We start from the raw sequence: 27,979 nt of genomic DNA on the forward strand, positions 1-27,979 counted from the left end.
CCTTAGGGAGTAAACTCTATATGTGCTAGTGGTGGCCCTGGCGTCCCATATTCCCTAGGCTCATTCAGACCCAGGCTCAGGGCACAGCAGGATCTCGGCCTCTAGAGCTGCAAGGACGGCCCTAAAGCCCGGGAGAAGGTCGAGTTGGCCTCAGGGGCCTGGGACCAGGCCCACTCCCCGCTTCAGGCCCCCGTGTTCCTGCATGCGTTCTGCGGTGACACCCAGGCTTGGTTTGGGGGGGCGCAGCCAGGGGAGGAGACGCCAGCTCGAGAACTCTAGACAAGCCCTTCTTCCCGGTGACGGTACTCACCCTCCTGGCTATACCGGCAGGGTTTTCTGGGAGCTTCAGGAGGCCTCAGGCTTCTGGACACACCCAGCACCCACGACCCTCACCTCTGCTGCCGAACCTGGGCGGCCGGGGCTGCTGCGCTCAGGAAGCTTCCAGAGCCAGTCCTGGGCACCTGAGGGCTGCGCCAGAGCTCCCCCGCCTGGCGAACCCCTCGGGGGCTCCCGTGCCCTCCAAACCCTGGCACAGTGCCCGAGCAGGCCCAGGGCAGGAGGCATCAACAACTTGCCCAAGGGATGAAGGCAAAGTGGCCCGGGAGGTTTTAATGCTGCTGAGTTACGGAAGGCTTATGAGTAGCAGTTCGCAGGACTCATGTAGGATGAGAGAGAGTTTCGGCTCTGTTCACCCACCTGCCCTACAGTCCAGTCTCGCGGCCATCACATAGGTCTTGATGTCTCAGAATGTGGTGGTGCAGGTTAGAGACCTGGTCTCTTTCCTCCCGAGAGGATGCAAACAGTAGAGGGAGGGACTCACTCAGGCCATTTTAATCATCCATCCATCCATGTATTAATTCATTAAACAAATGGTTAATGAGCACCTCTGTGTGCCAGGCTCTGTGCTGGGTGTACAGCAGTGAACAGACAAAATCTCTGCCCTCCGTGCATTGTAGCATCTTGGGTAAGCCAATAATAACTATGCTGTTGCCCAGCTAACATTTCTATTACAAAGCTCTTACCTCTTCTACCATGGGATAATGAAACAGATAAAACGTGTTTTTTAAAAACTTTAATAAGAAGAAATTAGGATATGTTAAACTTTTTTAAAAAAGCATGATAGAAAATTGTATATGTAGTTCAGTTTCCACTTATGTTAACATATACGTGTGTAGAAAAAGGACAGGTTGGAAATAGCCCTAAATGTTAGTATTGGTGTGGCAGATTGTTTTTTTCTAAGATGACCACAAGATTCCCCCATCCCCTAGGCTCTTCATACAATGTGACCTTGATTCTCCCATTGAGAGGTGTGGTCAGGGTTCCCTCTCCTGGTATCTCTGACTATGGAGGCAATACAGCTCCTCTCTGGTCCTCCCGGGATGCTCTTATTTGGAACCCAGATGCCATGCTGTGAGGAAGCACATGGAAAAGTCATATTTAGGTGATTTGGCCAAAGCCCCAGCTGAGGTCCCCGCTGAGGTCCCAGCTGATGCCCAACACAAGTCACCAGACATATGAGGGAGGAAACTCCAGCCACCATCTGACTGCAACCCCAGTCATGAAGGGCCTAGCTTAGCCTAGCCAACCCCCACAATTGGGAGATAATAATGATTGTTGCTGTTTAAAGCAACAGAGTTTGGGGCGATTTGTTATACAGCAACAGATATCCAGAAAAAATGGTTTATCTGGATTGTGGGATTATGAGTGTTAATAATACTTCTCTATATTTCCAAAAATTTCTACAGTGACCACTTATTTCTTCCATAATCAGTAAAAGTTTATTAAAAATAAAAACAGTCATCTTTTTCCCTTCACCAAGGGAGAAATTAGGTCTGAATTTGAAGTGAGGGATTTAAACTAGACTTGGAGAAAAGCTTTCCATGCAAGATTGATTAGATGCTGGAAATTTATCTTATTAGTAAGATAAATTCAAGTTGGTGTGATGGAAAGAGTGGTAGATTTGGAGTGAGGAAACTTGGAAATAATTCTAGGTTTTCTGGGTGACCTTGAACAAACTCTTGCTCAAATTCAGCTTTCTATTTTGAAAAATGCAGCTGGCTGCTTAAATAAGATAACATCCATCAGGGTGCCTGGCCCAGAAAAGGCACTCTGTAATTGGTAGGTGATCCTGTCTAATCAGTGCCAATTATAAGCAGGCATCTGCAAGCCTTGTGGAGGGCTCATCCTTCACTGCCACCAGAGGCTACAGTTCCCATAAAGAAAATTGCCTGGAGAAGAACCACAACTCTTTAAAAAAAAATCCAGAAACATGAAGCAGTTTTTCCAGCGGTCCTTGCCCACAACGCCCCGCCATGGCTGGAGCCTCTAGTTCTGCCCCTTCAGAAGACTCCATCAGGTGCGGAGGGCCAGAGAGCCCCAGGATGCAGAGGGAGGAGGACCGCGAAGGGCGGCCTGGCGGGAAGCAGCGGCCGCGCGTTGCTGGGGCTGGTGTCCCGGCAACCCCGGAACGCGCCTCCGCGGGAGGAGCAGGCGGCGGCGCCGTCCCTCTCGTCCTTGGATCTCGGTTCCTCCGGCCGGTATTCGGCAGTTTGGGGGCCGGTTGGTGCGTTGACCTCCGCTGCGTCCTCCTTGGAGGCCTCCGAGTGTAGAGCCTGGGGGAAGGGGTGGGAACAACCAGAGGTGGGAGGGAAGCAGCACCTTGGATGGGCCGCGCAGTGAGCACTGCTCGGGCTGCGGGCCGAGACCCACGCGAGCTCTGGGGGCCTCCAAACCAAGAAACGCCCGGATAGGGAGAGGGAGGGAATCTCTGAGGTCAACCCAGCCCTCTTGACTTCCAATGGCTTGTGGAGTGTCTATTTGCTTTGTTTGAAGCCTTTCTTACAAAGATCTTTTCTTTGTCTCCCGTTGCTTTTAGTATTTAAAATCAACACGTGATTAGATGAGTCCATGTACACGGGGAACGGTCCACGGGGCTGCCGTGTCCCCTCCATCTCAAGAGTGACCTGCTGCACAGAGCTGGAGAAGGCTCCAGAGAAGGGAGACTCTGGCATGACCATGGCGGAGAGGAGATACAGTTGAGTTCAAGAAATCAGGAGGACTGGCTGTGGGTCTGGTCCCAATATCCAAGTATACTAGAGCCAGGAGGCACCACTTGAAGTTTAAAGGGAGGCTTGTTTGGGGGCATATAAAAAGAACTGCTTGAATAGTAGCTTATGTCTATATTATGTATTATATACATAATACAGCTTATGTCTGTATTAACTTCAAGTCTGATAAAGCAGATTGCAGCATCAGATCAGAGATTCTCATAAAATACCTCCCTGGATCTCATACCAGCCCGAGAGATTTATTACATATGAGCAGAGGGAGCCAGAGGTTTGATCTGCCCAGCGCTTCAGGAGATAAATGGTGAAGCTGGGATTTGACCCCAGTCTTCGGGTCTCCACAGCCCGTGCCTGCCCTTTATTTTTTTCTTTGCTTCTGTATTGGTAGATTTGTGGTACTGTTTATTGGCTGGGACAACTCAGGTGGAAATTGTGAACGCTTTAAGGAAAGGTTTAAATTATCTAATGGATGGTAGCTCCATAACTGGTCCTTAAGGCTGAGGAGGATGTTTAGGGACACATTTGCCTTTAGAGAACAGTGTCATGGAGCAGAACAGCCACAGTCTCTCAGAAAACCTCGGAGTGCGTATATGCCCAGGTTGACATCTGCCTGTTATTGATGAGTGGCCTACATGCTGCGAAAAAAGATTGTAGAATATTGCGTCTGTGCCCCATGAGATCTTAGCTTGGCCCCTGGTCTTCCGTATTCCGGGTCTGCGATCTCCTCGTTCTCCTTCACAAGTGCAGGGAGAGGAGGGAGGTATGACTTCCCACACCTGCCTACAAGCCGGGGCCAGTTTAGTAGTATTAATTGCCCAACATGGCTAGGTCAGCAAGGAGAAAAAGGTTCTGGGATGCTAACTTTAAGCCCCAGACCTTTCCGCAGTTTCTAGGTTGATCTGGGATAGAGGAGGGAGCTGCTGTTTTAAGGGTGGGGTAGAGGGGCTTTATGTGTCTAAGTTAGGGATACTGGAAGAGCCTCAGCCCCTGAGACACACCTCCCCCCCCCACCCCAGACCAGATATACTGAAGATCCATGGCTTCCTTTTCAGCTTTGTAGGTGTGTCCACTCACGAGACCACATCTGAGCTCAGCTTGACATGGAGTCCATGGCTATTCAGGAAGGAAGGGGCTCCACGAGCCCGTTGAAGATGTATGCACCTGTGGGTGTTTGTGCACCCACAAGGAGGGCTCATTGCTTTCATCACTTCTCATGGGAGTCTGTGATCCAAAGAAGGGTTAAACACCACCATCCTACATCCTTTGTTTGTTGAGCAGAGAAGCAGGGGTGGGAAACTGAGTGTTTGGTTGAAGAGTATCCACATTAAGCTAAGTTGGCTCCATGTGTTATTCTCGCCCTGCCAGACAGTGCTGCTGTCTAAACCAGCTCAGAGGACAAGTGTGTGAAAGTGCCTTGGTTATGTAAGGTGTTATTCCTGCCTAGAGAAATGGAAATAATTATCGTGACTTCCACAGATGGTACCAAGGAAACAGACTTTCTTCTAAACTCTCCTTTTCTCCCTGAATTCCTTTCTAGTCACCAGGATTTTCTCTTTGTCCTTTTGGTTGGATCGTCTTTTCTTATCGCATAGTTTTAGCAACTTGTTAGAATTTTCTGTCTTATAGCTTACTGGACATTTATTGCATTCGAATAACAATTATCATGGTAGATGGTGACTCAAGAAGGAGGTAGCTTAGCTGATTTGCTCCTCACCACAGCCTTGTGAGCTAGAGAGAGAGGTGGGGCGGGTGGCGGGAGCTGGGCGTGGAGAGGTAATTGACTTGCTTAAAGTAACTTGATGTTACTCTACACAACGGCAATTCTAGGACGGACATTTTTCATGGTTTGCATCTCTGAAGTTGGGTTGGTCTTACCAGGGCTGTGGGCCCAGCAGCAGATGTGAAGCAGTTGTCACAAACTTTGCTGTATGAGCGCTTAATAATGCGGAACATGCGTCTGTGGCTTGGAAGAAAATTCCAGAAGCAATAGAGGAGAGCTCATTTAAGAAATGCTACATCACCTGTGTTCTTGTTGCACTGAGGTCAGTTTAGGTGGAAAGCGTGGACATCAGTGATTGAGTTGAAAAGTGATTCAGTAACGGACTTTTGAATATGAATAAGGTTTAAGAATGCCCTAACGAATTTGTTTCTTATATTTTTCTTCTTTGTATATGCACATAAGTGATATGTGATTAAAATCTGTAGTAAGTCTAAAAGAGTGCTTCAGTAGGTATAAGATAAAAATTCTAAGTGATAAGGCATTGTGTCATAGTTTAACTGGCAGCCTTTGTTCTTTGTGGCACATCAAATAATAATGTTATTACAATTGATGGTGTCTTACATTTGGTGAAATACAGCCTGTGCTTTTAAGGCTTTAGCTTCTAATTACTGCTTTAGTTGCCTCCAACAAGTTTCGATATATAGTACTAATATCAATGACCATTAAGCACCTCATGCTTTCCATTATGGTTTCTTCTTTTATATGAAATATTTAGAAGTGTGGTTTGAGTTTTCAAGCTCTTGTAGATGTTTTTTGGCTGTCTTCTTCTTATTGATTTCTAGCTGTAGGGCATTGTGGTCAGAGTGTGGTCTATGTTATTTTTGTGATACTACTTTTGTGGCTCAGGATATGTGGTTACTCCTTTGGCTCCTGGGGACCTGTGCTCTCCTCCTCACGGCTCTGCCCCTTTCTCGCCCCCTCCACTGGGCTCTACTCCATCCCAACTACTCACACCTCCAGCAATCCGTTAACCCTCACTGCACCTGGGGCTGCTCTAGGCTCTGTGGCATGCTCTAGAATAGCTCTTCCCACGCTTGACTGGCTCTGAGAATCACCTGGGAGGCTTCCCTGTAGGTCTGGGTCAGAGCGCTGGAATCTGCATGTTGAACAAGTGCCTCAAGATGCCTCTCATGACGGGGCAAATGCAGGGAATTCTGTGCAGTTTGGAATGAGGAAGCAGGATGGGGTAGACTGCAGTGCAGGGATGGAGCTGGACTTGAAGAGGAGGAAAATCACAGCCAGATGTGAGCCTCAGTGCAACGAGGGGAGGGAAACATTGAAATGTGGGTCCCCAGGCCTCACTTAGAGAGGTTCTAATTCCATAGGTCTGTAATGGGATTTGGGAATCTATATTTTTAACAGGTGTCTCAGATAGTTCTGATGCAGACAGGCCTTAGGCCATACCCTGAGAAGCCCCAGAATGGGGAGACCGTGAGGGGGAAGTAGCTGTGCTGGCCTTCCAACTTTGTAGAGTCCCAGGCAAAGTCGTCAAGAGTAAAGAGTTGGGTGATAGGATTGGGACTTGACAAGAGAGAAAAGGATATGGTTCACTTGCTGTGTGAATTTGAGAGGGAGTTGATAAGAAATAAATAAAAAATTGTCTAAGGAGCAGTCTCGCTGAAGGATGGTGGGAATTTGCAGAGTGCACGTGATATAAACCGTGTCCAGGCGAAGCACGATGCTGCAGAGGTGGAGCAGTGGGCAGCCCACAATTGTACTCAAGAGTCAGAGTCTGAGCGACTCTTGTGTCTTATAATTTTCTTATAACCAAAGGTTACATTGTGTCTGTTGAGCATCTAAGCTCTATGAAGTTGTGTGTAAGGAAATGTGATATCCATCCATCTGACATTTTTTTAAGTGACTGGACAAGGCACACACTGTGTAAAATGATGAGAAGGCAGATCGACTTTCATGAAGCAGTAACTATATAGCAGAGTGAAGAGAGCGGGCGCTTCTCTGACAGTCACTGGCTTCCAGGACTCCCTTCCTTGTCATTGTGGGTGGTCGGGGAGTTATAATTCTTTTTCATTTATTAACTCAAACATCTATTTTGTGGCAGGCACTGTTCTGAGTGTTACTAAGGTGAATGAGACCTAGTCTGTGGGGAAGATGTGTATATGAATGAATGACGGCACTGCAGTGGGAGGGGAACCCATAGCAATTTCTGAACCAAAGACAGTCCTTGGCTTACAATCACCAGCGGTATTCATTAGTCTTTCTATGAAGACATCCTTTGGAAAATTGTGTTGAGATGCTCAATACAACATACAGTGATATAAAGCTCGATTCAGATTCTCTCTTACGCTTAGTTCAGACTAGGCAGACTACAGGCAGAGGCAAGCAGTCTAGCATAGTGGTTAGGGTTTTAGATTTTAGTGTTACAAGAACTGTGATCAAATCTGGACTGAGATGGTTATTTTCTATGTGATCTTAGGCAAGTTGCTTAACCTTCTGAGCCTCAGTTTCCTTATCTGTAAAATGGAAGGATAAGTAATACCTACGTCTGTAGGTTGTTAGGAGAATTAAATGGGATAATGTGTATAAGATGTAAACACAATCCCTAGTGGGCAGTAAATGGTCAAACAAGTGTTAGCTGTTTTTTTAAAAAAATAAATTATTTATGATCTAGGGAACAAGATAGAATGGAAGGTATTTTTTATTGATGTAATCAAATGGTGATACCTGTGTGTTGCAGGTACTAAACACAATGATTTTCTGGGATCTAACGGATGCTTTGCCAACACACCATCCTCTGGCAGAAGCGTCAGCCCCTCGTCTTCTGTTGAAACAGGTCTGGGTGTCAGTGAGCCCCCAGGCCCCTGCAGAGTGTCTGTTCACCTAGAGTAAGTAAGGGTCCAGTGGAGGGCCTTAAACATTGGGGTAAATTCTGACCAGGGAGCCAACAGTCTGAGAGGTGGAATGACGTGTGTGTCAAGAGCATGGATCCAATCGAAGAGCTGGTTCAAATCCCAGCTCTGCCACTTAGTATCTGTGTGAACTTGGGCAAATTACTTTACCTCCCTGGGCCTCAGTTTTCTTATCTGCAAAATGGGGATAATATTTCAGAGGATTGTTGTGAGGCTTAAATGAGTTAATAAATGTAAAGTGATTAGAAGAGTCCCTGGCATACCCTAAGTGCTGTGCAAGTGCTTGCTATTGTGGAGTTCAAAAGCAAGTGAAACTAAACTATATTTTTTGGAATACATACATACGTATGTATGTAGGAGGTCTTAAAGAAAAGCAAAGAAATGATTACCATGAGAGTCAGAGTCAGGACAGCTGTTACCTCTCCAGGAAAGGGAGACACAGATGGTTTCTGGGGAGTGGGAGGGGAGGGCTGGCCATGTTTTGTTTCTTTTCTTTTATTTCAAAATTTTTTGTGTTTTCATTTTATTTTTTAGAATCTCTTTCTTCTTTTTTTTTTTTTTGCTGAGAAAGGTTCGCCCTGAGCTAACATCTGTTGCCAATCCTCCTCTTTTTTTGGTTGAGCAAGATTAGCCCTGAGCCAACATCTGTGCCAGTCTTCCTCTATTTCGTATGTGGGTTGCTGCCACAGTGTGGCTGATGAGTGGAGTAGGTCTGCACCAAACCTGCAAATCCGGGTCCCCAAAGCAGAGCACGCCTAACCCAACCACTACACCATGGGGCCGGCCCCCATGTTTTATTTCTTGACCTAGATGCTGGCTTTATAATTATTTGTAAAACTGTATTTATTTTTCATATACTTTTCTCTGTTTATATTTCTTTTACAGTAAAAAGTTTTCAAAACCTTTTTCTGGGGCTGGCCCAGTGGTGCAGCGGTTAAGTGTGCACATTCCTCTTCGGCGGCCTGGGGTTCACCAGTTCGGATCCCCAGGTGTGGACATGGCACCGCTTGGCAAGCCATGCTGTGGCAGGCGTCCCACATATGAAGTAGAGGAAGATGGACATGGATGTTAGCTCAGGGCCAGTCTTCCACAGCAAAAAGAGGAGGATTGGTAGCAGTTAGCTCAAGGCTAATCTTCCTCAAAAAACAAAAACAAAAACCTTTTTCTAACAATTTGTGTCATAATGAAAGTAATCTAAGTTCATCGTAGAAATTTGCAAACAGTATTAAAGATAAAAATCACAATAATCCACCTCTTAGAGAATCAGTGTTACCATTTAGATGTTACTTTTTTATATGCATAAGAAAAAATCTATTTCTTTCTTATTCATATAAATATATATTTATTTTACACAATTAAGATCATATTGTACTTCTTTTTTATAAAACCTGCTTTTTCCCCACTTCACATTTGCCCACTCTTCCACAGCCACCTGTTTGTCTGTCACGTCCTCTCCCCGTCGGCCCTGAGCTCCTAGGGAGCAGGGACCGGGTTTGGACCCCCAGTGTCTAGAAGAACACCTGCCACAAAATGTCCTCAGATAAATGTTTGCTGTGTAAACAAAGTAGGCGGATACTTCGAAAGTTTTTTGGAAAGCTTCCCTTATCCTTGCAATCTTTTCTATGTAGTTTGTTCAACAAAGACTTTAAAGAACATTTAGGAGAGACAAATTTCACCCCAGTGTCAAAGTTCTGATATGTTCTGAACGGGGGGGGGCCCTGAGTTGTCGCATTTTGCTCTGTCTGCACACTGCAAAAGTTCAGAGAGTATCGATATATTAGTATCGATATAAACGTAGAAATAGACATTTAAATAAACATTTAAAACTGGAGATCAAGCTATACAAGACTTGTGAGTTACTGAACTAGGGTTCTTTATGATTTTTAGGCGACATAGAGTTAGACTGCAGATCCTGCTCTGACCCTGTCTACCTGTATTTCTCTGAGGGTCCATTTCTTTTCTAGTGGAAATGCTTCTATTGGCCCCACCTACATCACAGCAAACGAGACAAGCCATATGCCGTTGGTTTGAAGCTATTCAGATATGAGTGGTGCAATAATATGAAAAAAGATCCTATGACTTGCTAACAGATAACTATACCTGAAAACATTGTCAGGCTATCATTGTCCAAGGCCATCTATCACATGCAAAGCCATTTAAACCAGAAGTGCTTGCTTTTTCTGTTGACACCCACGGTAGTTTGTTGTAGGCCCTTTTAACTGCCAGGAAGTTCAGCACTAAACATAGTGTTCTGTTCTTAACCATTCCAGTCTAAGTTTGTTTTTGATTATTTCTTCCTTTTCTCTTTGTACTTATTGATTTTTTATTTCCATTTAATGATTTTATTGAACATGCATCTTTTTTGTAACAGTTTTTTTTTTTTTTTTTTTTTGCTGAGGATGATTTGCCCTGAGCTAACATCTGTTGCCAATCTTCCTCTTTTTGCTTAAGGAAGATTCATTCTGAACTAACGTCTGTGCCAACTCCTGCTATTTTGTATGTGGGTTGCCGCCACGGCATGGCTGCTGATGAGTGGTGTAGGTCCACACCTGGGAACTGAACCTGGGCCACCAAAGCGAAGTGTCCCAAACTTAGCTACTAGGCCACGGGGCTGGCCCCCGTAACAGTTTTATTGAAACATAATTCACATACCATATAATTCACCCATTTAAAGTGTACAAGTCAATGGTTTTTATTGTATTCATAGAGTTGTGTAACCATTACCACAGTCGATTGTAGAACATTTTCATCACCTCCAAAGGAAGCCTGTACCTTTTAGCAATCCCCCTATATATTCCCTGTACCCACAGCCCTAGACAACCACTAATCTATTTTTTATCTCTGTAGATTTGCCTGTTCTGGATATTTCATATAAATGGAATCACCAATATGTGGTCTTTGATGTCTGGCTTCTTTCATTTAGTGTAATGTTTTCAAAGTTCATCCATGTTGTAGAATGTATCAGAACCTTGTTCCCTTTTATGTCTGAATAATATTCCATTGTATGTATATGCCACATTTTGTTTATCCATTCATCTGTCAATGGTCATTTGGGTTGTTTCCACCTTTTGGCTATTATGGATAGTGCTTCAATGAATATTCACATACAAGTACCTGTTTGAATCTGTTTTCAATTCTTTTGGGTATATACCTAGAAGTGGAATCACTGGGTTATATGATAATTCTATATTTAACTTTTTGAGGAACCACCAAATTGTTTTTAAGCATGCATCTTTTGAATATGTTTCAGCCTCCTCAAATTGTAAATAAATGAATTATATGCTCATGGACTTTTATAGAGGAGCCGTCCTAGTTCCCACACGTGAGGGCAATTCTAGTGTAAGATGTAAGATCAGGTTCTAACTACCAATTTAAGCACGTGGAAGAATCTAATCCTTCTGCTCCCTTTCCAGGCGTGCTGCAGATTTAGCTCAGAAATCCTCCTCCTCACATTCTGATCACTCATCTGAAACCTCATTGCCTAAAATCCAAAACGATAAATATCCTGAGGAATTCAGCCTGCTTAAGTTGCAAACAAGTGAGTAAGTCAGAGTTCTTCCTCCACACGCCTCCGTGCTCAGGGACTGTTTAGAAGTCTGCCATACTGCTGGGCACCGTTCACTGAAGACCCACTAAGTGCCAGGCATGGGACACACTTCATCTCTAGTTCTCACAAGTCTGCTGGGGAGCTATCATTATATGTCTTTCAAAAGTAAAATATCTTTATATAGAAACCATAAAAGTACTGTAGCAAAATATTAAAATAGTGAAGAAATATGTAGAGTATAAAACACCTTCTCCAATATTCTCCAACAATATCCCCTTTCTGCCCCATAGCTGTGAAGAGTTTGATATATATTCTTCTAGAATTTTGAAATGTATATGTATGTATGTGTGTATATATATATATTATACATTATATATATATGGATTGTAACATACAACCATATTTTCACTGGTAAGAAATAATATGCAAATTATTTTCACTGAAAGTAAATAGATCATGGCTCTCCTTCTGTGTCAATACATATAGATCTACATGGCTAATGGAGACCTACGCATTTTACACAGAAGGAAGCCAAGGCTGGAGGGATTCAGTCACCCGTATGTGTACACGTAGCCTGGAAGTAGAGGGATGGGATTAGAGCCCAAACTTGCCTGCCTCCACAGCCCACATTCTTTCTTGTCCACTGCGGAACCCAGGTGTTTCTCAAGCAACCCTAGAGCTTTAGGGGGTCTTTTATTGTTTAAGACCACTTGAGCATTTTTACAGGGAAACTATCAAATGAAGAAACAGAGACACTGAGAGGTCAAGTAACTAGCCCAAGTCCTCACAGCAGCCTTTCTCACTTGCCATTGTCACATGTACACATTTCCCTGTGTCACTGTAGTGCGTATGGGTGCCATTGTTGCTGCCAACACCATGGACCATCCAGTAAGATGCCATGGTTGGCCCAGCCCATCCCTGGTTGATGGGCGTTCTGTTCTTCCTACACGCTTATCAAAGTGAAGGTTGGATCAGAGGCACTTGTAAAGCTGTGTCTGAGCTTCCCAACCCGTACGTCACTTCTAATCATAAAATTGGCTTTATTTTTGGAGAGGAGGAAAAAAAGGAAAAATAAAAAAAGAGGCCTCTTAGATAGCTTTCTCTCTATTTCCTTTCCCTTTGTGCCTAGTCCCACAGAAGTTAACCCTGCCCCTGGGTTAGAACCAAGGACTTATACCCTCTGGTAAATGCACAGCTAGATCGTGCCTGGGGAGTTTTCACAACTTTTTTTGTCATCCAGCTGCATTATGAGGCTGGGAGCAGTGCTAATGGAAGGATTTCTGATGTCTTGCAGAAGATGGGCAGCGTCCTGAGTGGACATTTTACCCGAGGTTTAGCAGCAATATCCACACCTATCATGTCGGAAAGCAGTGCTTGTTTAACGGGGTCTTCCTCAGCAACAGGCGGTCTGTGTCAGAGAGGACAGTGGACAAGTGCTTTGGGAGGAAGAAATATGGTAACGTTTTCCTCCTGGACTTTGTGCAATGCCCGAAAATACTCTTGCGTCGTGATTCTGCAGGCCCAGCATTCTGTGGCTGGGGCAGCCCTGCGGGGTCACCGTGTCACCCTAGTGCAGCCAGGAGGATAGGAGAGGGAAGGGATGGTTGGCAGGCTGCACTGTTTGGCAAAGAACTCACAACATATGCTGATCCACATTTTAATTTTTCTCAGAATTTCATAAAATGCTAATGTGATATTTAAGTCATCAGATAAGTTCTCTCAGACACTTATTAATAGAAACCTTCATTGAAGTCTGAAGAAAATAATTTATGTTTCTATTAGATGCTGCCTGTCATATGCATGTAAATTGTACTTTATATTCTTCATAGGGAAAATATCCCATAAACTTTAGCCTCAAGTGCATGTTATTTTATAGCTTATTTAATTAAAGGTAATTGAGATGAGCATTTGTATATATTATATATATAAACATCTATCATCAATATATATATATCTCCTTAGTTTGTCACTTGGTGAGTTCTCTGTACCAACCTACCCATAGTGGATTTATTAAAAGACCTTAAAGATTTGCTGAGTACCAAGGGACCGTTTATAGCATGGTCTTCTACAGAAATACCTGTGTAGGAGGCAGCCATTGATTCAGGGATGGACAGGATTGCTGTAGCAGGAATACAAAGAAAAAATAGAAAGTTCTCATTTTTGAGTTTTAAAATAGACTCTTAAACTCATAGCAGAGACAAATAGTTTTGACAACTAAGGCTTTTGTTTGGCTAGAGAATACATGAAAAGCCAGACTAGAGGAGGTGGGAGAGTAGTCACTGAGATAGGGATCTGAGGAGTCCTACATCCTGCCCAACTCCTGAGATCAAAATCGACTGGCTGATCAGACGTGAATCTAGCTGGGGCTTCTGCCTCAGAGTGTGGCTCGGCAAAGACCTTGAGCCTCAGAATGAAGCAGCATCTGGCCTGACTCTGAGCAGGAGATGAGTGAGAGCTGTGGGCAAGGTATGGGCAGAAAGCCAGTCTCAGGGTCTCACCCACCCAGGAGATGCGGAAGAATAGCTGCGTTTCTGCGCCTTTTGAAGACTGTGGAGGTTAGGACAGAGAGAAAGAATGAAAGAGAGAGAAAGAAAGAGAGAGGGTGAGAAAGAGAAAGAGAGAGCAAGCAGGAGAGCTGCACAGTTCTCACAGCTGGAACGCTGGGAGGCCACAGTATGATGCACTGTGGCCCATCAAGCCAGGGATCATATGAGTATATATTTGTGCTTCACCACCGGATGCGTTGCCCCACCGGTTTCCTTCCGCTCTTAGAAGGAAGGAAAAGTTTTCCCATATGGTCCTTTGGAGACTTCCTTCCACCTGTGTCTCACTGGCCAGAACTGGGCCAGCTCCCAGTATTTATCAAAAGTAAATGGGGTTACCATGATGATCCAAATCCTAACCCTAACCCATTATTTCCCTTCTAACTCAAGGGTAAATATTGTCCTGAATTTTGTGTTTTTTATTCCCTTTACTTCTCTCCTTCCTTTTATGGTTTTTGTCAATATTGAATAAACGCAAAGCTATGTTTATGAAATATTTAGTGAAGATATAGAATAAAACATCACAAACACTTTTATGATTCTCATTCCAGTTAAGAAATAGAATATTTTCTTTATATTTGAAACTGCCAATAGGCCCCTCCCTGAATACAACATCTTTCCTCCTTCCACTCCAGTGGCAATCTCTATTCTACCTTTATTAAAGAGAAAAACTTTTTATTAGGGACATTTTCAAAGATCTGCCAAAGTTGAGAGAAGAGCATAATGTAACCCGATGTTCCCATCACTTAGCTTCAACAATTATCAACACGTAGCTAATCTTGTTTCATCTTTGCCTCTCTTCCCCAGGGATTATTTTAAAGCAAGTTCCAGACATCATATAATTTCATCTGTAAATATATCAGTATTTACCTCTAATAGATAAGGGTTATTTTTATTAACATAACCACAATACCATTCTCACATCTTAAAAAAATTAACAGTAATTCCTTAATATCATCAAATATTCATTCGGTGTTCAAATATCCAGCTATCTCACAAATGCCATAATTTAAAAATATTTATAGTTTGAATCAGCACCACGGTCCACACTGAAGAATTAGTTGATATGTCTCTTAAGTCCCTTTAACATACAGGTCTGCCTTCCCTTTTTTTCTTACAATTTATTTGGTGAAGAGACTAGGTCATTTGTCCTGTACAGTTTGCAACAGTCAGGATTTTGCTGATTACATCCCTTAGCACCATTTAACAGGTTCTTTTGTCCCTTGTATTTCCTGTAAACTGATGTTGGATCTCTAAATTTGATTCATTTTAGTGTGATTACTTCTTAGGTGATGTTGTGCAATCAGTTGTTGAAATATCAAATGTAGCAGGTTTTTCCCCATTTCTTCTCTTCCTTGATCTTGTTGCAGCACGTGATACTGTTAAGCTTGACACTGGACACTTCTTCCTCTGTGAAATTCTCTACCCCCTCATTATTTCTTGGATAAGATGGAGAGGCAGCATCAGGGACTGCCAGCCAGTTGCCATTTTGAACTGGACTTTGAGACATTTATTATGGAAAGAAATCAATCAAAATATATGTAATTAATGGTTGACTCTAACCCATCAGCTATGATCAGGCCATTGGTGGAGTTCCCTTAAGACCTAATTTGTTACCACAGAAGGAAGAACAAAAGGCTGCCTATGATCATAGATTGTAGGGGAAGTAGATCTGAAAGCATAATTTATCTCTTGTATAACTCTGCCTACAGTGTAGCATATTGTAGTAGTCAGAATAGGATGGATTCTGCTGCAGTAACAAACAATCCCTGAAATCTCATCTGCTTAACCATCAAAGTTTACTTCTTTCTTTTGCAAAGTCCCCTGTGGATCCAGCAGCTCTGCAGGGCAGCTCCCTTGCAAGCAGTGACTCAGGGATCCTTTTTGCTTTCACCCATGACTTCTCCAGCTCAACGTGGAGCTTCTAAGGTTGCCATAGCAGGAGAAAGAGAAAGTGCTGGAGGGTCACACATCAGCTCTTAAATGCTTCTTCCTGGAAGTGACACACATCATCTCTGCTCACAGCCTATTGCTTAGAACATGGCTCTACCTAACTGCATTGGGGTGGGGAAACATGGGGCAGAATATGTTATTTGGTGAACAGTTTGCTTGTTCATATGGTTATCTGATTTCAGTGTGTGTATCCCATTTTCTTCCTCCTGAATGTCTTTATATCCAGGAGATTGGATGGTTTGTGTGAAAGCACGAACAAGCGTTAGAATTGATCACGATGTGTAATGAATCTCTCAGCTTACTGATTCACAGTGGCCAGCACTTTGGGTTGATACCTGTTTTTGTAGAATATTCAGAAGTTGTACCTAGTAGATTCCATACTATACCTAAGAGCTTAAACAAACATGTTGTCTCAGAGGTGTTGTTTGGGAGATTTTTCCCTAAAAGTAACATCTTATACTTACACATAAGCCATTGGTTCTTTTTCTACTTGCTGTCATTATCTTGTGAGATCTTTTACGGTAGTATATTTCTAAGTGTTGTCCTCAGATCACATGTATCATACTCAACCTGAGAGTTTGTAAAAAATGCTAGTTCTTGAACCAGCACTGATGGCCTAGTGCTTAAAGTTCAGCTCTCACTGTTTTCAATGGCCTGGGTTCTCTTCCTGATCACAGAATGACACCGCCCATCTGTCAGTTGCCATGCTGTGGTGGCGGCTCACATAGAAGAACTAGAACAACTTACAACTAGGATATACAACCACGGACTGCGGCTTTGGGGAAGAAAAAAAAAAGAGGAAGATTGGCAACAGATGTTAGCTCAGGGCAACTCTTTCCCAGCAAAACAAACAAACAAACAAACAAACAAACAAACAACAAACTAGCTCTGGGAACCACTCCAGACCTAAAACAGGATTTCCTGCATTGGGACCCAAGAAACTATTTTTAACAAGCTTGCTAGGTGATTCTCACTTATGCTAAAATCTTAGAACTACTGTTGTGTAGTGTACGGCATTTACCACCTTATATAGTATTATTTAATCTCCTTATATATGTGTCTTGTCTCCCCAGCTACGTAAGATTCCCTGGGGAGTGGCTTACACCTTAGGTAAATGGCAGTTGTATTTTCCAGGTTAAAAGAAATTGGGATGAGGGGTGGTATTAGCCTAGTCCTCATTTCAAATAATAATAACTACTACCATTTCTTGAGTGCGGGGTATGTGCCCAGATTATGCTCACTTAGTACTCATGATGACTCTGCAAAGTAGATCTTTGAGATAAACAGTTTATAATTGAGGATTCTAAGGCTTAGGGAAGTTAGATAAACAGCTCAAGGGCATGGAACTAGAAACTGCAGAATGTAATTCGCACTCAGGCTTGACTGCCTCCAAAGTCCAAACTCTTCTTGCCACCTCTTGCTGTCACCTTATCTTTACCTGTTGGTGCCCTGACTTGGGATTCAAAAGATAGGGTTGCTCCATCTCCTTGCTTTGACTCCTCAGCACCTCATACCCAGCAGGCACTCAATGCATGGCTGCATTTGATGCTATTCACTACACTTAAGAGCTCATAAAAATTTTAGATGAAGAGTCTTAGCTATTGAAAGAGCTTTTGAAAGAGAAAGGTAAAAATTAAAAACTCCAGTAACTCAGGCACTTCTGCCTATTGTGTAGACAGCTTTGCTGGGTTAGCTAGAGGAATTTGAGTACGTAGGAAACAGCCTATCAAAAATCTGCCCTAGCACTCCCTTTGGCTTGTATCTTGTGGGCACAATTGAATTGAGCAATGTGAAAACAAGCATTTAAAAAGGAAAAGAAGAGGCCTGTTATTGGATGTGTCGTGACACGTTGCGTTTGTCATTGGGTGTGTCCTCCTTCCAAGAAGGAGGTGGTGCTTCCAGCCACACATCCCTGCCTCTGATCCCAAGGCTGGTTAGTCTCATAGTCCAGGCTTGTTCTCTTAGGAGATGGGTCTAATATCAGAGGTGCAGGTTTAAATGACCATCTTGCACCAGGCTGGCTCTTTTTGAGCTTATGTGACTAGTTACTTTTCCTGGGTTATTTGAAGGGGCTGAGTTGGGCGTCAGAGCATCGGCTGAGTAGGCAGCGTGTGCTCTGCAGCAGTGGACTTTCTCCTGACTCCTCTTCCCCGGGAAGGCTACCTCCCGCTGCTGCACTACCCCAGGCCTTGAAGGAGAAGAAAGAGCGGGGCTCTCATTAGCCGATTTCCTCCTGAGACCCAACAAGAGAGGCAGAGCCCTGATGACAGTCACTTCTAGAGGTTTACAGGACTCAGGGCTTCAAAATGCACTAATGCTCAGGAATGAAAAGATTTCAAGCAGAGTTCTTGTTCATCATTACAGACAGACTTATGATTCACTGTTCATTTTAAACCAAAACATCACATCCGAACCTAAGCTATTCTTCTTTCCCAGGGTGAGGTAATCATAACAACACCTTTTAGAAAATATCCCAAACACGGGATCGCACTTTTATGCTCATCATCTCAAGGTAAGAGAATCACAAACAGAACTTTGAGAAACCTGTATATACCTTATAACAAAACAGTAAATTATCCTATTTCCATGGTAATGTCAATACTTAGAGCAAATTTGTGGATAATCTTCAGCCTTTTTTATGATTTTTTTTAAACATCTCTTGCAGATATTGATCCCAGGAATGGAATCCCAAAGTTAACTCCTGGAGATAATCCATATATGTACCCAGAACAGAGTAAAGACTTCCACAAAGCAGGATCAACTCTCCCACCTGTGAATTTTTCACTGTAAGTGTATGCTAATATTAGGGTTATTCAGTTAACTTTAGAGGAATGTATCTTTCTCTGCTACATATAAATTATATTTTACAAGGGGTAGATCTCAACAAGACATGGTTGGTGAAAATTCCTAAAAAAGTCCATATCTAGTTCCTTAGTATGTGCACATATGCACGTGTATAATTGAAATTATAAACAGGATATTGACTCCAAAAAAGTGGCTGTTAAATTTATCCCTACTGTTATTACCACAAGTTTGAAGTCTTTTCAATTTCATGTCAAATCAGATTTTTGGTTAGTGACTACCATTTGGGTTGACTTACACTTGGAACTAAACTTAGACCAAAGTGATTGAGGGGCAAGGGATGGTCATTAAATGAAAAGAAAAATAATTGGTGTATTATGTTAAAAATGAAATTTGAAAAATTAATCATATTTGATTTAATGATGTTTACTAAAAATGATAAAAAATAGTAAGAATTATGGCCTTTACAGTTTTGAAGCCCACATGTGACAATTAAAACCAGAAAATAAGACTTTTTGCTGAACATAATGATGTATTGATCTCTTTGCTGTAGAAGCCATCCCAATATTATGATTGTCTTTTGTTTTTCAGAGTGCCTTATGAAAAGAAATTTGATACATTTATTCCACTTGAGCCTCTTCCACAAATTCCCAAGTGAGTTCTCCCACTATGTTTTACATTATCCTATCTTTATGGAAATATCAATTATTTAATGGAGGAGCTCATAGACACCCAACACACAGGGACCTTTTGAGTCCCAGCAGGCGGGTGGGGCAGTTTGTATAGAGAGTTTTTGGTGAGACACTTGAAGAGCAAGTGTCTGTGGAGTCTGGCAGCTGAGCTGCTCACATCTTCAACAGATGTGATTGACACACTACCAGATGCCATGTGGTGTGCTGGGTATGCACTATGGGTGATTTATGTAGAGCAAAAAGACAAGGTCCCTGCTTTCCAAAACATAAGAGTTTGTTGGAAAAGAAAGACACATGCTTAAATGAGTGCAGCCAGGGAGGATGGTTAGAGTTTGAAGAGGCAGAGAGAAAGCTGTTGGAGTTTTCCTGCATTTGAGGGAAGTATCATTCCTCTGATCTCATATTTTAGCTCAGCTCCATTCTGAACCTCATTTATTTGCCCAAGTGGGGTCTGATCTAGAAAGAGATATGTGTCAGTATAAAAAATTTCGCTTCCTAATACAAGTCTCATGCGAGTATGAATAGAGTGGGCAAGTGTCCCAAACCCTGTCAGAGTTCAGCTGGGAGACCAAACCTTGAAGCCCAGTGGTAATAAAAGCCCTTTGTTCCACAATTGGGAGCTCTAATACCTTCATTATGCATTATTATTTAAAGAAAGTAATTAGGGCCTCTCCTATCTGTACTGTACATGTTTTATAAACACTATTCTAGAATATTTAAAATAATAGTAATTTCCAGGCCACAAAACAAGCCTTAATAAATTTAGGAAGATATCATGTCGAGTATCTTTTGCAACCACAAATGTATGAAATTAGAATTCAATTACAGGAAGAAAACTAGAAACTTCAACAAATATGTGGAGATTAAACATGCTCCTGAACAACGAATGAGTCAAAGAAGAAATCAAAAGATAAATAAAAAAATACCTTGAGACAGGTGAAAATGGAAATACAACATACCAAAATGTATGGGATGAGGCAAAAGCAGTTCTAAGAGGGAAGTTTATAGTGATAAATGCCTACATTAAGTGAAATGAAAGATCTCAGATAAACAACCTAACTTTACAGCTCAAGGAACTAGAAAAAGAAGAATAAACTAAGCCCAAAGTTAGTAGAAGAAAGGAAATAACAAAGATTAGAGTGAAAAGAAATAAAATAGAGACTAAAAAGATGATAAAAAAGATCAATAAAATTAAGAGCTGGTCTTTGAAAAGATAAACAAAATAGACAAACCTTTAGCTTAACTAACCAAGAAAAAAAAGAGGGGACTCAAATAAAATTGTAAGTGAAAGAGGAGACATTGCAACTGATACCACAGAAATACAAAGGATCATAAGAGACTACTGTGAACAATTATACACCAAATTGGATAACCTAGAAAAAAAATTGATAAATTTCTAGAAACATACAATCCAATAAGACTGAATCATGAAGAAATAAATCTGAATAGACGAATTATAAGTAAGGAGATTGAATCGGTAATCAGAAACCTCCCAACAAAGAAAAATCCAGGGCCAAATGTCTTCACTGGTTAATTCTATTAAATATTTAAAGAAGAATTAATTTCAATCCTTCTCAAATGCTTGCAAAAAATAGAAGAGGAAGGAACACTTCCAAGCTCATTTTATGAGGCCAGCATTACCCTGATACCAAAACCAAACAAGGACACTACAAGAAAATATTACAGGCTAATATCTCTGGTGAACATAGATGCAAAAATCCTTAACAAAATACTAGCAAACCTAATTCAACAGTACATTGAAAGGATCATACACCATGATCAAGTAGATTCATTCCGGGGATGCAAGGATGGTTCAACGTCCATAAATCAGTGAATGTGATATACCACATTAATAGAATGAAGGATAAAAAGCATATGATTGTCTCAATAGATGCAGAAAAAGCATTTGACAAAATTCAACATTTTTTCATGATAAAAACTCTCAAGAAATTGGGTATAGAAGGAATGTTCCTCAACATAATAAAAGCCATATATGACAAGCCCACAGCTAACATCATACTCTTAGAGGATCTTAGAGGAAAAGCTTTCAGGAACAAGACACGACAGGGATGCCCACTCTCATTGCTTGTATCCAACATGGTAGTGGAAGTCCTCGACAGACCAATTGGGGAAAAAACCCCCAAAAAACAAAAGGAAAAGCATGCAAATCAGAAAGGAAGAACTAAAATTGTCTCTCTTTGCAGATGACATGATATTGTACTTAGAAAACCATAAAGATTCCACCAGAAAACTGTTAGAACTAATGAATGAATTCAGTAAAGTTACAGGATACAAAATCAATATCCAAAAATCAGTTGCATTTCTAAATACTAACAATGAACTATCAGAAAGAGAAATTAAGAAAACAATCTCATTTATGATAGCATTAAAAAGAATAAAATACCTGGGAATAAATTTAACCAAAGAGGTAAAAGATCTGCACACTAAAAACTATAAGATGTGGATGAAAGAAATTGAAGAAGACGCAAAGAAATGAAAAGATATTTCATGCTCATGGATTAGAAGAATTAATAATGTTAAAAAGTCCACACTACCCAAAGTGATCTACAGATTCAGTGCAATCCCAATCAAAATTCCCATGGCATTTTCACATAAATAGAACAAACAATCCTAAAATTTGTATGGAATTGCAAAAGACCCCAAATAGCTAAAGCAATCTTAAGAAAGAAGAACAAAGCTGGTGGCATCACATTTCCTGATTTCAAATTTTATTACAGAGCTACAGTAATCAAAAGAGTGTGGTATTGGCACATAGATCAATGGAACAGATTAGAGACCCCAGAAATAAACCCATGCATGTGTGGTCAATTATTTTATAACAAAGGAGCCAAGAATATACAGTACGGAAGGGATAGTCTCTTCATTAAATGGTGTTGGGAAAACTGGATAGCCACATGCAAAAGAATGAAACTGAATATTTATCTTAAATGACATACACAAAAATTAACTCAAAATGGATTAAAGACTTGAATGTAAGTCCTGAAACCATAAAACTCCTAGAAGAAAATATGGGGTAAATATGGAATATGGGGGAATATGGAATGGGAGAAAATATTTGCAAGTCTTCTGTCTGATAAAGGGTTAATATTCAAAATACATAAAGAACTCATACAACTCAACAGCAAAAACCCAAACAATCCTATTAAAAATTGGGTGGGGCTGGCCTAGTGGCATAGTGATTAAGTTTGTGCATTTTGCTTTGGTGGCCTGGGGTTCATGGGATTGGATCCCAGGTGCAGGCCTACACACTGCTCATCAAGCCATGCTGTGGCAGCATCCCACATACAAAATAGCCAGCGACAATCTTCCTCTAGCAAAAAGAGGAAGATTGAAAAATAGATGTTAGCTCCGGGCCAATCTTCCTTATCAAAGAAAGAAAAAAAACGGTCAAAGGAACTGAATAGATATTCCCAAAGAATATATACAAATGGCCAACAGGTACATGAAAAAGTGCTCAACATCACTAATCATCAGGGAAACGTAAATCAATATCACAGTGGGATCTCATGCGACACCTGTTAGAATGGCTATCATCAAAACGACAAGATAACGAGTGTTGGTGAGCACATGGAGAAAAGAGAACTCTTTTGCACTGTTGGTGGGAATGTAAGTTGGTGCAGCCACTATGGAAAACAGTATAGAAGTTTTTAAAAAATTAAAAATAAAACTACCATATGATCCAGCAATTCTACTTATGGGTATATTTCTAAAGGAAATGAAAACAGGATCTCAGAGATATCTATACTCCCATGTTCATTGCAGCATTATTTACAACACAATAGCCAAGATATGGAAACAACTTAAGTGTCCGCCAATGAATGAATGGATAAAGAATATGTGATATATATATAACATATTAATATACAGAGTTCATATATATATAATAGAATATTATTCAGCCATGATAAAGAAGGATATCTTGCCATTTATGATAACATGGATGGACCTCAAGGGCATTGTGATTAGTGAAATAAGTCAGACAGAGAAAGACAAATACTGTGTGATCTCACACGCGGAATCTAAAAAAGGTGAACTCATAAAAACAGAGACTAGAATGGTGGAATCTGGGAATCTAATGCACAGTGTGGTGATTATAGTTGGCAATAGTGTATTACATACTTGAATGTCGCTGAGAGAGTAGACCTTAAAAGTTCTCATCACAAAGAAGAAATGGTAATTATGTGACATGATACAGGTGATAGCTAAGTCCATGGTGGTCATCGTTTTATAATACATGTGTATCAAATCAACACATTGTACCCCTTAAACTTACACCATGTTGTATGTCAATTATATCTCAATAAAGTTGGGGAGGAAAAAAGCAATTGCCCGGGTCCTACTACCCTACCCAACTACTTTTTAGCTTTTGAACATTGCTTTCCAAATGAAAATATGTTTTTACATGTATAAATCATAGCATACCAGAGAGTCTGGTTTTCCTTAAAAAAGGTAAGTTTGTTTTTTTTTTTTTTTTTTTAAGAAGGATGGCACACTGTAGATCGCACATTGTCCTGTGCTGTGGCTGATAAGAGAACTGGGAGACATGGAGCCCTTCCTCAGGGCTTTGACAGCTGCCCCCGTGAAAAGTCTATAACCAGTCACGGGAGCAGACTGTTCAAACTTGCTCTCTTCTGAGATCAACGTTAGAATATTTAATCTTTCTAGAAAATTACCCATTTTGTTTGGATTTTCAAATTTATTTTTATAAAATTGTTCAAAAATGTCTTATTTAAAAAATTTCCTCTTTTGATTGTTGATTTTCCCTCATCATTTCTTCTTCTGTGTTTGGGCTTTATCCCCCTTTTTCTTAATTACGTTAGATAGTAGTTTGTCTACTTGGTGTTTTTTAAAACCGGCTTTAAAAAATTTATTTTCTTTTCATACTGTTTCTCTGTTTTTAAAGCATTAATCTTTGCTTCTATTTTTATTATTTCCTTCCTTCTGCTTATTTTGGTTTACTTTTATTTTTTTTTCTGGTGTGTATGTGTGTGTGTGTGTGAGGAAGATTGGCCCTGAGCTAACATCTGTTGCCATCTTCCTCTTTTTGCTTGAGGAAGATTCTCGCTGAGCTGACATCTGTGCCAGTCTTCCTCTATTTTACGTGGGATGCTGCCACACCATGTCTTGATGGGTGGTCTGTGTCCACGCCCTGGGTCTGAACCTGCAAACCCTGGGCCGCGGAAGCAGAGTGTGCAAACTTAACTGCTACGCCACTGGGCTGGCCCCCTTTTGTTCCTATTTTCTGAATGGGATGTTTAATTCATCTTTAAATTCTTTAATTTTTCTTAATATCTATATTAAAGGCTATGAATGTACCTCTGACTACCAAAATGTTATGCATTTTGACATGTAGAGTATCTTTAATTTTTAATGAATTCTGAAGTTGGGTTGGTATTTTCCTTTTGACTAAAGAGTTACTTAATAGAGAGATTTTAAATTACCAGGAGAAAGAGCTTTTTGATTTTTATTTTGTAATTCACTTTTACTTTTATCACATGATCAGAAAATATTGTTTTCATTATTTTTATTTTATGGAACTCAGCAAATTTTTCCTTGTAATCTAAAAAATTTAAGCAAATTTTCCCATGTAACCTACGCTCAACTTTGGGACTGTCCCCCGTGCATTTGAAAGTGTATTCTATGTCATCAGGATACAGAGTTAGATAACACCAGATTTATCTTATTGATTATGGTGTTTAGTCTCTATATTTCTTTGCTCATTTTCATCCACTTGCCCTAGCTTGGACTGAGAGTTGAAGTGTTCAAATATTCGTGTGTTTCTATCTTTATTGTTAATTGTAGCCATTAGCATTATAAAAATCTTTCTTTTTCTCCTTCAGTGCTTTGTCCTTCATTATACCTTGGCAGATACTGGGATTACAACTCTTTCTTTGTTTTGTTTGCATTTGACTAACATGCCTTTGCCCATTCTTTGAGTTTTAGACTTTTTTTTTTTTAAATTTAAGTTCCTTATATCTTTTTTTTTTTTTAAAGATTTTATTTTTTTCCTTTTTCTCCCAAAGCCCCCCAGTACATAGTTGTATATTCTTCGTTGTGGGTCCTTCTAGTTGTGGCATGTGGGACGCTGCCTCAGTGTGGTTTGATGAGCAGTGCCATGTCCGTGCCCAGGATTCGAACCAACAAAACACTGGACCGCCTGCAGCGGAGCGCACGAACTTAACCACTCAGCCACAGGGCCAGCCCCTGAGTTTTAGACTTTTGAATCACTTTGTTTTAAATGTCTCTTAGACATAGAATTGGGTTTTGCTTTGTAAGCCAATCTGAAAATATTTTTCTTTAATAGGTGAATTAAGGCTATTTGCATTTATTGATTTGACAAAGTTGATTTCACTTCTATCATAATACTTTGTTACATTTATTATGTGTATTGTATTATATTTACCATGAGCCTTTCAATGTTTTCTTTGATTGCTTTAACAAAAGTTAAAAAAAATTTTCTTTGATGTTTAGGAATGCTTGTGTTTTTGTTCCAGTGGCTCTTTATGCCACTATTTTTCTATGTTGTTCTTTGTCCTGCTTTTCTTTCTTTCTTTCTTTTTGTTGTTGGGGAAGGTTTGACCTGAACTAAGATCTGTTGCCAATTTTCTTCTTTTTGCATGAGGAAGGTTCGCCCTGGGCTAACATATGTGCCAGTCTTCCTCTATTTTGTACGTGGGTTGGTGCCACAGCCTGGCCACCGATGAGTGGTATAGGTCTGCACCGGGCCACCAAAGCGGAGTGTGCCAAAATTAACTGCTAGGCCATGGGACTGGCCTCTGTCCTACTTTTCTTACTTGGGCTTCTACTATTGGTTTGCCAGCTTTAAATGATAACCTTGACTCCCACCTGTTACTATGTGGTGATCCTCCTCTTCCTTCTTCCAGGCACTTCCCTACCCCAGCAGGTGTATCAGGGCATTTTCCCCACCAAGATGCATTTCTCCCTAAAAGTGTGAAAATTCTAGCTGCCAAAAGTTAAAAACTTTCTTCATTTCCCGGCTGTGACTCATCCCAGGAGTCACACTTCCTGGCACCTCTTGGAACACACACAGTGCAGTCCTTTCAAATCTCGACAGAGCTGGGAGGATGCTGGGTGTCTGTTAGCTGAGGTCCCAGCAGAAATCAGAAGGCACACTCCACTGAGATTCTGAGGACAGTGTCATGAAAGGACTGTTGACAGATGTGTGGGCAGGTTGAGAGGGCCAAGCACCCAACAGTGGGAAGCTCTTACTACTCCTCGGTCTGAGCAGCAGGAAGAGGGATCCTGGTTCACAGGGCAGTGGGAGATGGAGAAGGGCTGTCTGAAACGAGTTGTGGAGGTGGAGAATGCAGCCTCCGCCAGAACTGGGTACCTCAGGAGACAGGGAGGGAGTGGAGGAGCTCGGTAAGAAATACCCCAACCTCTACTCTTCCCACCTTCTGATCTCCTGTGGTGCCTCCCATTGGCTAAGCTCAGTTCAAAGGTGCTGGCAGGGAGGGGTGAGGGAGATGAGGTTGCAGGGGTCAGCTTCCTGGGCAGAGAAGGGCAGAAAAGAGATCCGGGTTTGGGGCGGGGGCACATGATGAACAACTAGAGTGGAGTTTCATTTTGACACTGGTGTCCTAAATTGGAGGCATTCTTACTTTTGGAGGATGTAGCTCCTTGTCCACTGACACTGTTTGTGAATTTTGCATGAGACAAACTCCAATGCAAGGTGTTGTTTTCTTCCTACAGTTTGCCTTTCTGGGTGAAGGAGAAGGCCAACAGACTGAAGAATGAGATAAGAGAAGTTGAGGAGCTTGACAATTGGCAGCCAGCGTTCCCCTCGATACACAGTTTACTCACTGCTGGTGGGTCAGGAGCCTTCAAAGAATAGTATTAAAAACTGGAGCCCAGCCTAGCAGAGTAGGCTTTCGAGAGGCTTTGCAGTGGAGAGCAGAGAAGGCAGAGCCTCTCCCAGAGTGGACGGTGTCTTTTGCCCCGAGGTGGTCCCTCAGGCAGATGTCACGGCCGTGCTGGTGCTGCCGGTTGACTGTGTTGGTTGAGAACTGTTAGTCTTGTAACGGAACGCAACCTTTACCTCCGTGCCTCTTTCCACAGGTTCTTTGGACTTTACAAGACAATCCTGAGCCAGAAACAGGCCCACAAAGCATGCGCTGACTGTCCTCTGGAGAGCCTCTTCCAGCTGATTGCTTCTGTCAGGGGGACTGTTTTAAATCTAATGCCTCACTGTGATGAGGAGTCACTGTACTTTGCTTTTGTTAACTTTGTATTTGGAAAACTTTCAACATTACAGATAAGTTGCAAGAATCGTACAATGAACAAACACTTACATATCCTTCACCTACAATTCTTAACATTTGTCCAGATTTGTGCATGTTCTCTCTCTCTCTCTCATGTTATTACTCTTATTATTTTGCTGAATTACTTGAGAGTGAGTGGTAGCCATCATAACCCTTTACTCTTCCATACGTACATACTTCTGTATGTATCTCCTAAAGACAGGGATATTCTCTAACAAACAGAAGACAGATAGAAAATTCAGAGAATTTAACATTAATGCTATACTATTAGTATACTGTCCACATTCACTTTTATTCAGTTAAATTTAGTTTTCTCAGGATGCCCTCACATCAATTGTAAAATGCAGACATTATGTGAACTTTCATTATTTTTGGTAAAACTATTCTCATTTTATCAATACCTTTTGAGATTTTCTCTACTATGCAC

General features: G+C 41.4%; 1 protein-coding gene across 3 annotated transcripts; it reads left to right on the plus strand.

The window, feature by feature from the left end:
* The first annotated feature begins 2,144 nt into the window (after positions 1-2,144).
* On the plus strand, positions 2,145-27,950 carry SPATS1 (spermatogenesis associated serine rich 1). 3 transcript variants are annotated; one of them, XM_070584749.1, is made up of 9 exons: positions 2,145-2,356; positions 2,876-3,034; positions 7,541-7,688; positions 11,126-11,250; positions 12,554-12,715; positions 18,421-18,541; positions 19,149-19,211; positions 26,984-27,099; positions 27,350-27,950. In XM_070584749.1, the coding sequence occupies exons 2-9, from the start codon at positions 2,908-2,910 to the stop codon at positions 27,376-27,378; spliced, it is 891 nt and encodes a 296-aa protein (XP_070440850.1). In that variant the 5' UTR covers positions 2,145-2,356; positions 2,876-2,907; the 3' UTR covers positions 27,379-27,950. The 3 variants fall into 3 exon arrangements, with proteins under 3 accessions (XP_070440850.1, XP_008539036.1, XP_070440851.1); XM_008540814.2 differs by having other exon boundaries at positions 2,355-2,563; XM_070584750.1 differs by lacking the exons at positions 2,145-2,356; positions 12,554-12,715 and adding an exon at positions 2,452-2,563.
* The last annotated feature ends 29 nt before the right edge of the window (positions 27,951-27,979 follow it).

This window comes from Equus przewalskii, chromosome 19 (genome assembly GCF_037783145.1).
Source record: "Equus przewalskii isolate Varuska chromosome 19, EquPr2, whole genome shotgun sequence".
In the NCBI taxonomy this organism is placed as follows: Eukaryota; Metazoa; Chordata; class Mammalia; order Perissodactyla; family Equidae; genus Equus; species Equus przewalskii.